The sequence below is a fragment of the Notolabrus celidotus genome, chromosome 6, assembly GCF_009762535.1.
Source record: "Notolabrus celidotus isolate fNotCel1 chromosome 6, fNotCel1.pri, whole genome shotgun sequence".
Lineage (NCBI taxonomy): Eukaryota > Metazoa > Chordata > Actinopteri > Labriformes > Labridae > Notolabrus > Notolabrus celidotus.
The window spans coordinates 38126184-38136306 of NC_048277.1; the positions used below are offsets into that span (position 1 = coordinate 38126184).

General features: G+C 44.8%; 1 protein-coding gene across 1 annotated transcript; it reads left to right on the forward strand.

The window, feature by feature from the left end:
• Positions 1-10123, forward strand: syt8 (synaptotagmin VIII). The gene is made up of 9 exons (XM_034685395.1): positions 1-39; positions 2714-2901; positions 3049-3221; positions 4454-4549; positions 4974-5141; positions 5220-5387; positions 5772-5889; positions 6121-6254; positions 9560-10123. The coding sequence occupies exons 2-9, from the start codon at positions 2739-2741 to the stop codon at positions 9794-9796; spliced, it is 1257 nt and encodes a 418-aa protein (XP_034541286.1). The 5' UTR covers positions 1-39; positions 2714-2738; the 3' UTR covers positions 9797-10123.

Genomic DNA, 10123 nt, shown 5'->3' on the forward strand with positions numbered 1-10123 from the left:
AGCGAGTAGATGTCTGTGTTTCTGTAAGACTCATCACGAGTGAGTACAATACTTCACTTCTAACTTTTAAGAACAAGACGACAGGACGAGAGATTATTTGATGTATTTGTTTCGCTTGTGGAGGAAGATGGAGCGCTGAGGAAAGCCCTGCAGGTCTGATTGTTCTACACTAGTTGGTTATGACATGATGCGTCCATTAGATGCCGTCTAACACATTCCCCAGCACCTATATGTGCTTCACACAGGGACTGTAACTTTCAAAAAGAGAGGGAACAACGCCCATGTCTTAGTTTCCCCATGAAAACAAAGATGGCCGCCCTTGGAGGGTTGCATCTTTTGTTTTTGATTTAACGGTGGAGGAAAACTCAGTCGTATTTCAAGCTCAATCAATTCTTAGATAACAAATGAGCTGACGTCTCCTCTCTTTTCTTCTTTGCATTCATTCATCATTTTCACGTGATGTCACAAATTTAAGGACCCGCCCCCCTGGAGGGCAAAAACAGCTTCATCCTGTTACCAACTAAAACACCTTTTAAAATGACTGACAGTTGTTGCTTAATTATATGAGGAGGAGACAAGCCCGGGTTCTGCTCCTGAAATCTTATGTATCTGATCGGGAGGGCTCTGGAGCGGATCCAGTGGAAGTTAACACATTGACTAGAATAGAAACCTATTAGATCCGGATCTGGTGGAATTTGATTGGAAATGTAGGAGCCAGTGTTTTCATTCAATCACTCAAATACTCAAACATCTGTTTTGGTTTTGATCTTTTCGTCCTTGAGATTTAGAAAAACTCCTTCAGACCTCCAGAGTGTGAAATCTCTAGATGGTGTTTTTGATATCTGTCAGCGACTGAGCAGAGTGCGTACATGTGTGTTTATGTAAGTGTGTGTTTTTCTCCTCATTGTTGACTTACACAGATCCTCGAGGGCAGGTTAACACAGAGACAGTGTGAGAGCTCTGAGAGCAGAGTGTGAATCAGACGCTGTTTGTTCATGGTGGAGTTTCCACTCGCTCATGTCACCAGAGTTTGATCACTTTGATGTTTGTTTGATTTCTGTCTTCACTGTTGTTAGGAAACACTCAAGGAAACCAGAGAGTCACTGACCTTACAGGGTGCTTCACTCTGCTGTTCTCTTCTTCTTCTTCTTCTTCTGAGTGTTTAACTTTTTACAAAATCAGAAAAACTTTTACAAGCGATGAAACATTTTTACCACTCCCTGAACAAATTTACAAATGGCAGATTCCACCGAAAAAGGAACTGTACCAATGATTTTCAAAATAAAAGACGTCTGTATTTAGAAAATGTGCAACAGCGAGGAACTTTATACATATTTGACATTAACAACCCTAAAAATACTGGGAATTCTGCATATGCAATGATTTCTCTTGATTGAAAATATCCAGAAATATCGCTTATTTTCCAGTGGCTTTTATTTTGAAAGGACTCATCAGAATGACCTGTGATTGGCCGGATTACATTATGAGGTTGTCCACTATTAGTCTGAAGTAAAATGGGATTTTGTTCATTATCTCATTTTGAATTTTTTTCAAAATCATTGTGATATGCTAAATTTCCAATGGCTTTTATTTTGAAATTCCAAATCAGATATAGCTGTGATTGGTAGGAAAACATTTTGAGGTGTCCTCTTATCAGTCTGAATCAAAATATTTTAGTAGAAACAGGGTTATTAATGTCAAATATATATTAAATTTCTGCCTTTTTCACACTTTCCTATTACAGACCTCTTTTATTTTGAAAATCATTGGTACATTCCTTTTCCGGTAGAATCTGCCAACATGTTGTTGAAGTTGACATTGAAGCAGGATGAGAGTGACTTTGAGGAGAACCAAACTGTGATGGTAAGACGACCCTGTCTGCAGGGGTCAGGACCTACCAGAAGAGATCCAAGGAAGGAGAACTGGTGAACCGGAACAGAGTCCGATCCAAAAGAAGGACAACTGGAGCTCAAAGTGCTGAACACAGTGATCTCAGTTTGTTGTGTATGGGGCTGTCAGGGTGTCCATGCTCTCCCCAGTCCCATGAGCATCAGACCTGGACCACAGAGCAATGGAAGAAGATTCCAGATTCCCCTGATCTCAGTCTAATCCAGCATCTATAGGATGTTCTGGAAAACCATGGCGGCTCCACCACACAACTCCAGGACTTAAAGGATCTGAAAGGCTTCACTTCAAGGAGCTGTTGTGCTGTCCACTTTTTTGTACAATCTTTGGTTCTCCATCCTCAGTTCCTTAAGGTACCACCCATCCATCCATCAATCCATCCATTTACTTCCGCTTATCCCGGGTCGGGTCTTGGAGGCAGCAGTCTAAGCAGATCGACCCAGACATCCCTCTCCCCAGCAACACTTTCAAGCTCCTCTTGGGGAATCCTGAGGTGATCCCAGACCAGGTTGGATATATAATCCCTCCCAATGAGTTCTAGGTTTACCCCAAGGCCTTCTCCCAGTTGGACGTAACCGGAACACCTCTAAAGGGAGGCGTCCGGGAGGAATCCTTGCCTCCCTGAACCACCTCAGCTGACTCCTTTTGATGCGAAGGAGCACCAGCTCTACTCCGAGCTCCTGACCCTCTCTCTAAGGCCGAGCCCAGACCCCCTTCAGAGGAAACTCATTTCAGACGCTTGTATCCGCTTACGATGCTCCTGGTTTTAATGTAAAGACATAAAACCACTCTCTGTTCTCTCCTCCAGAGCTCCCATCTTCATCCTCCTCATCATGCCTACCACCCGACAGTCCCCACACCCTTCCAATGCATCGCCTCATGCAGCGCCATCCCTGGCTCCGCCCATCACCATCATCTCCACCACCTCCTCTCACACCAACACCACCCTCCATCCAGCCGCTGGCTTTGTCAACGACCTGCTGGACGGCATCCCCCGTAAGTCTGCACCCAAACAGAAAACCCAAAGTTTAAGAGTAAAGGCATTAAAATATTGGTGTTCCTTTGTTGTCAGTTTGGTAAATGTTTCACCTCGGTGAGTCTGGTTACCTTGAGTTTGTGAAAATCTTGTCTGTGTCTCTGCAGTGCCTCGATGGTTGGTCTACATCATCTTCATCCTCGGCGTCCTCCTGATTCTGTTCTGCTGCGTGTGCGTCTGCTACAAGTGCTGCTGCAAAAGCAAGAAGAAGAAACAGCAGAAGAAGAAGGATGAGAAGATCAACCTGGACGGAGTGAACGGGAAAACCACCTCGTCTCTGGTGAGTGACGGCGCCCTCTGGTGTAAATTCAGAACTCAGATTTACAGCGACAGAGGGTGGATGAGCTGCAGTTTCTCTTCATGACAAATGTTTAAATTGTTGCCACTTTTTACAGCTGAACAAACAGATAAATGTTAAAAAGAAAAGAGAGTTATTTCCGTCTACGGGTGGTGGAGACCAAAAACAGAGCTAAAAGAGGCAGTTAACCGTCTCACTCAAACAACCCTACATGAAGAAAAATTCAACGATGTAACTGATGAATGAGTGAAATGTAAGAGGTGATCATTTAAAAGTGATACTCTATCACCTTTGTTACATTGTCTCTGCTGCCCCCTAGTGGCCACAAATGTTTTTTTAGCTATATCAGGTGAAACAGGTGTAATAAAATCATACTGTTTGATATTTTGTTTCAAGACGTGATTGGTTGAAATTGAATTGGAAATGCTGACCCAACACAACTTATGGTCAACCTAGCATGAGGCAAAGTGGTGGTGTTGAGGCTGGGCTTTAGCCTCTTTGCTAGCAGCTACAGTGTTCCCGCCCGTCAGTTAAGTCAGCTGTGCCTCTCATTATGCAAAACTCATAACCTTAATATCTGCAAAAAAATAATGAGTTATAAAAAAATCACCAGAGACAGAAATGAGCTCTTCAGACCTAAACTGTTTTTTGAACCAGGCTGTAAACATGTTTATTTCTGCTGTAAACATCATCTTGAATGGGTGTGTATGAGGTTTCTGGTGTTCCTTTAATCAGCCTCTAGTGGACACTCGAGGAACTGCAGATTTTCACACTTCTGCATTGGCTTCAATTCTCAAGACCAGAAGTTGCTGCTTGGTGCAAAGCTTGTTCGCTTATAGTCATAATTTCTTGGATTAACTTCAAATACTTCACAAACTTAAAATCTGAATAATGTTGAAGTTATTTGAATTGTAGAATTTTAGCTTCATTTATATGTTTTTTTGGTTTCACTGTTGTTTTTACTGATTAAAAGCAAAAGACTTTGATTTGGTGTAAAAATTGTAGCTGATAAATACTAAGAATATAAAAACTTTGACTGTTTTCCTATCAAATATCAGAAGAATACTGCCCCCTAGTGGCCAAATAGTCTACATTTGCACACTTAGGTAAAAAAAAAAAAGGTTCCCTTTGACTGTATTTTTGGATGTTTCATTTGGAGGAAGTTGATGTGGACTCGTGCTTGTTTATCTTCTGATACATTTTGCTGTGTTTAGGTTCAGCCTGATGCGAACGATGTGGACTACGGGTCGGCCAAACAGTACAGAGGAAAGCTGCTGTACTCTCTGGACTATAACGCTGCTCAGTCTGAGGTGATCTAATCCACTGAGCCTCCTCACTGGACCTATTTTCTCCAGATTTAGCTTTGCATATCGGATATGATCAGATTCACTTGAACACAAATGGTCCAACCATGCATACAGACATATTTTGCTTGGCCTAATGTCATTTCTTTGGGTATTACAATTTATTTCCATCCCTTAAATCTTAACTCCATAAAGGTTGTGTTAGTTTTGTAAGCAAAGTTCTGGTTTATTATTTTTTTGGCTTGTGTAGGTAGATGTTGACTTGACTATACAAACAAGGAGTGACGTTTAATCTGCACATGTACAAGGCCACGACGTAGAAGATGCATGCCTGAAGTTCTTAGATCATGTTTGTTAAAGACGAATGCATCACTTGCTTGAAAAGTTACAAGGTTCCTGATAGTGGGATTGTTGTTGTGGTCCCCTCCAGCTCACTGTGGGGATCAAACAGGCCAACAGCCTGAAGGCCATGGACCTCGGGGGAAGCTCGGACCCCTACGTCAAAGTCTACATCAGCCCTGACAAAGCAAAAACCTGCGAGACCAAAGTGTTCAGAAACACTCTGGGCCCGGTCTTCAATGAAAGTTTCAACTACCAGGTAGGAGGGGTCGGATTCACTCTCATAAAAGACTACGACTTAGTCCACTTTGTCCTGAGCTGAGTGATCTTTTCCCAGATAACCAAGTCCTCCCTCCTGAAGTCCTCCGTGGTGATGCAGGTGTTCGACTTCAACAGATTCTCCAAACACAACATCATCGGCGAGATCCGGGTGCAGCTGTGCAACGTTGACTGGAACCACGTCATCGAGGAGTGGCAGGACCTCGAAGAGCCCTCCAAGTTTGAGGTTTTTCTTTGTCCTTGTTCATTTATTTACACCAAGAACTTTTCAAGGAAACTTTGTTCCACTGCCTTTGAGATCCCTTCACCTCAAACCAATAAGTACATATTGAAAGATTGTGCTGAAGAGTACAGACTTTGACCAGATGGAGGCACCAGAGCTGAAGTCAGATGATTACCAAAGTCATAAAGGTTCATCCTCTGGGTAACATGAATGGCTGTACCAAATTTAATGTCCAATGAGCAAATGGTTGTCTTGTTTGAAGCAGTGAAATCAAGGCCTTCCTAAGAATGTTATTTTTTTATTGATGAGTGAATATTCTCTTTGTTGTCGTTTTCAAAGAATATATTTACTTCTTTTGTTGGTCTTTGTTGTGAAATCTCTTTACAGGATGGGAACCTGGGTGAGATCTGCTTCTCTCTGCGTTATGTCCCGACCTCCGGCAAACTGACCGTGGTGATCCTGGAAGCCAAAAACCTGAAATGCATGGACATTGGAGGCAGTTCAGGTCAGACAAGATCATAAAAAGTACTAACTTTGACCTGCTGGGGGTGCTAGAGCTAAAGTCAGAGGATCACCAAAGTCAGTAGGGTTCATCCTCTGGGGAACATGAATGGTTGTACCAAATTTCATGTCAAGTCATGCGATGGTGGTTGAGATATTTGATCTGGATTACAGTGGTGGACTCTTTCTTATTTTTTAACTCGATGAATTTAACCTGACTTGTTGGTGTTCATAGATCCCTACGCAAAGGTGCAGCTAACTCTGGACAAGAGGAAGTGGAGGAAAAAGAAGACGACAGTGAAGAAGAAGACGTTGAGTCCTTATTATAACGAGTCCTTCACCTTCGATGTGACGTTTGAACAGATTCAGGTGAGTTCAAGTTTTGGTGAAGAAAAATCTGGTTTTGTCAAGTTAGTACCATCTCTGATCCGTCACAGCACCAGATCTGATAGGTTTCTATTCTAGTCAATGTGTTAACTTCCACTGGATCCCCACCGCTCCAGGTTAGGGTTGGTGTTAGGGTTAGGGGTTGGGGTTAGGGTTAGGGTTAGGATTAGGGTTGGGGTTAGGGTTAGGGTTAGGGTTAGGATTAGGGTTAGGGTTAGGGTTAGGATTAGGGTTAGGGTTAGGGTTAGGGTTAGGGTTAGGGTTGGGGTTAGGGTTAGGGTTGGGGTTAGGATTAGGGTTAGGGTTAGGATTAGGGTTAGGGTTAGGGTTAGGGTTGGGGTTAGGGTTAGGATTAGGGTTAGGGTTAAGATTAGGGTTAGGGTTAGGGTTGGGGTTAGGGTTAGGATTAGGGTTAGGGTTAGGGTTGGGGTTAGGGTTAGGATTAGGGTTAGGGTTAGGGTTAGGGTTAGGGTTAGGGTTAGGGTTAAGATTAGGGTTAGGGTTAGGGTTGGGGTTAGGGTTAGGATTAGGGTTAGGGTTAGGGTTGGGGTTGGGGTTGGGGTTAGGGTTAGGATTAGGGTTAGGGTTAAGATTAGGGTTAGGGTTGGGGTTAGGGTTAGGATTAGGGTTAGGGTTAAGTTTAGGGTTAGGGTTAGGGTTAGGGTTAGGATTAGGATTAGGGTTAGGGTTAAGATTAGGATTAGGGTTAGGGTTGGGGTTAGGATTAGGGTTAGGGTTAAGATTAGGGTTAGGATTAGGATTAGGGTTAAGATAAGGGTTAGGGTTAGGATTAGGGTTAGGGTTAGGGTTGGGGTTAGGATTAGGGTTAGGGTTAAGATTAGGGTTAGGGTTGGGGTTAGGGTTAGGATTAGGGTTAGGGTTAAGATTAGGGTTAGGGTTAGGGTTAAGATTAGGGTTAGGGTTAGGGTTAGGATTAGGGTTAAGATTAGGGTTAGGGTTAGGGTTAGTGTTAGGATTAGGGTTAGGGTTAGGGTTGGGGTTAGGGTTAGGATTAGGGTTAGGGTTAGGGTTAGGGTTGGGGTTAGGGTTAATATTAGGGTTAGGGTTAGGGTTAGGGTTGGGGTTAGGGTTAGTGTTAGGATTAGGGTTAGGGTTAGGGTTGTGGTTAGGGTTAGGATTAGGGTTAGGGTTAGGGTTGGGGTTAGGGTTAATATTAGGGTTAGGGTTAGGGTTAGGGTTGGGGTTAGGGTTAGGGTTAGGGTTAGGATTAGGATTAGGGTTGGGGTTAGGGTTAGGGTTAGGGTTGGGGTTGGGGTTAGGGTTAGGATTAGGGTTGGGGTTGGGGTTAGGGTTAGGGTTAGGGTTAGGATTAGGGTTAGGGTTAGGGTTAGGGTTGGGGTTAGGGTTAGGGTTGGGGTTAGGGTTAGGGTTAGGGTTAGGATTAGGATTAGGGTTGGGGTTAGGGTTAGGGTTAGGGTTGGGGTTGGGGTTAGGGTTAGGATTAGGGTTGGGGTTGGGGTTAGGGTTAGGGTTAGGGTTAGGATTAGGGTTAGGGTTAGGGTTGGGGTTAGGGTTAGGGTTAGGGTTAGGATTAGGATTAGGGTTGGGGTTAGGATTAGGATTAGGGTTAGGGTTAGGGTTGGGGTTAGGGTTAGGGTTAGGGTTAGGATTAGGATTAGGGTTGGGGTTAGGGTTAGGGTTAGGGTTGGGGTTGGGGTTAGGGTTAGGATTAGGGTTGGGGTTGGGGTTAGGGTTAGGGTTAGGGTTAGGATTAGGGTTAGGGTTAGGGTTGGGGTTGGGGTTAGGGTTAGGATTAGGGTTGGGGTTGGGGTTAGGGTTAGGGTTGGGGTTAGGGTTAGGGTTAGGGTTGGGGTTAGGATTATGGATAGGGTTAGGGTTAGGGTTCTGGTTGGGGTTAGGGGTTGGGGTTAGGGTTAGGGTCAGGGTTAGTAGTGGGGGTTAGGGTTAGGATCCGAACCATATCGGAACCAGAACCAAACCACAACCAAACCGCAACCAAACCAGACTCAAGCAAACCGAACCAGAACCGAACCAGTCCCGAAACATATCCGAACCAGAACCAAACCAGAACCGAACCAGACTCCAGCAAACAGAACCAGAACCGAACCAGAACCGAACCAGAACCGAACCAGAACCAAACCAGAACCGAACCAGACTCCAGCAAACAGAACCAGAACCGAACCAGAACCGAACCAGAACCGAACCAGAACCGAACCAGAGCCGAACCAGACTCAAGCAAACAGAACCAAAACCAGAACCGAACCAGAACCGAACCAGAACCGAACCAGAACCGAACCAGAACGCAACTCAAGCAAACAGAACCGAACCAGAACCGAAACCAGAACCGAACCAGAACCGAACCAGAACCGAACCAGAACGCAACTCAAGCAAACAGAACCGAACCAGAACCGAAACCAGAACCGAAACCAGAACCAAACCAGAACCCAACCAGAACCGAACCAGAACGCAACTCAAGCAAACAGAACCGAACCAGAACCGAAACCAGAACCGAACCAGAACCGAACCAGAACCGAACCAGAACCAGAACATAACCAGACACAAGCAAACAGAACCAGAACCAGAACCAAACTCAAGCAAGCAGAACCAGAACTGAACCAGAACCAAAACTAGAACTAAAACTAAAACCAGAACCAAAACAGAACCAAACTCAAGCAAGCAGAACCAGAACCAAACTCAAGCAAACAGTATTGATGTCCTCAGCTTGGATGGGCTGATCCGGTTTCTCCTCTCAGTGAGTATTTGCCCGGTCTTTGAGAAGAACCCTAACCCTAACCCTCTCAGAAGGAACAGATGAAGCCACGATACACAGCCTCCCCTCCATCACCTGTATCCTATATCCTCACATGTGATTGGCCGCATGGCCGCCATGCTGACCAATCAAAACAAAGTTCTGCTGTGAGCAGAGCTGGGGCTGAGCACTGAGAGAGCTAAGCAGGGAAAGGAACTCACTGAGAGCCGGCTCTCTCTCTGGATGTGAGCCGGCTCTTCTGATCCACTATAAAGCATCGACTCTCAGAGCCGCAGCTCATGACTCATCACTAATGGAGATGGACTGGACATGGATCTGGTGGAAGTCCGATGTTAGTGAGTCAAAGCACAGCCTCAGTTTTAACAGAACGGTGGTAGTTAGTTTCCATCAGATGAATATCCAAAGGCGGGATGAAACAATGTTAGAGTTTTTTGAGGGGCAAAGTTTCATGCCTCTCCTAGTCTGGAACACCAAAGTAAAACAAGCAAACTCAAATGCTAAACTAGACCTGAGACTCTGCTCCTGTCGTCCTCAGAGGGTGAATCTGGTGATCTCCGTGTGGGACCACGACGCCATTTCCCGAAACGACGCCATGGGGAAGATCTTCCTGGGCTGCGACGCCACGGGGAACCAGCTGAGGCACTGGGCCGACATGTTGTCCAACCCGCGGCGGCCGGTCGCTCAGTGGCACAACCTGCTGTCGGCCCAGCAGGTCAACTCCACCCTGACCCTGAAGAAGAAGATCCCCCTCTCCAGCAAACTGCCCTTCTGATGGGACAACACACACACACACACACACACACACACACACACACACACACACACTGAAGTGGTCCCGTCCATCACAAACATTTCTACCACATCAGTGCGAGCTTTTTCAAACAGTCTTTCTTTTATATATCATTTCTCAGGAAACTAACTGATTGTTTGTATCTCACATTTAAGATTAACAGTTATATTTTAGTACTAATTTGAATTATGAATCATGTTTTATTTTTAAACTTGAGCACTTTCTCTTCCCTGTATGACCTGTACACCTCCAGCTCAACGCAGGAAAGACCAAAGAGCTGGTGGTGGATTTCAGAAGATGCAGTGAACA

Bases quoted from the DNA above. Each gene is read 5' to 3' on its own strand.
- syt8 (XM_034685395.1), top strand. From the start codon at position 2,739: ATGCCTACCACCCGACAGTCCCCACACCCTTCCAATGCATCGCCTCAT. The intron at 3,222-4,453 runs GTGAGTGACGGC...TGCTGTGTTTAG, and splicing joins GGAAAACCACCTCGTCTCTG to GTTCAGCCTGATGCGAACGA. The intron at 6,255-9,559 runs GTGAGTTCAAGT...TGTCGTCCTCAG, and splicing joins TGACGTTTGAACAGATTCAG to AGGGTGAATCTGGTGATCTC.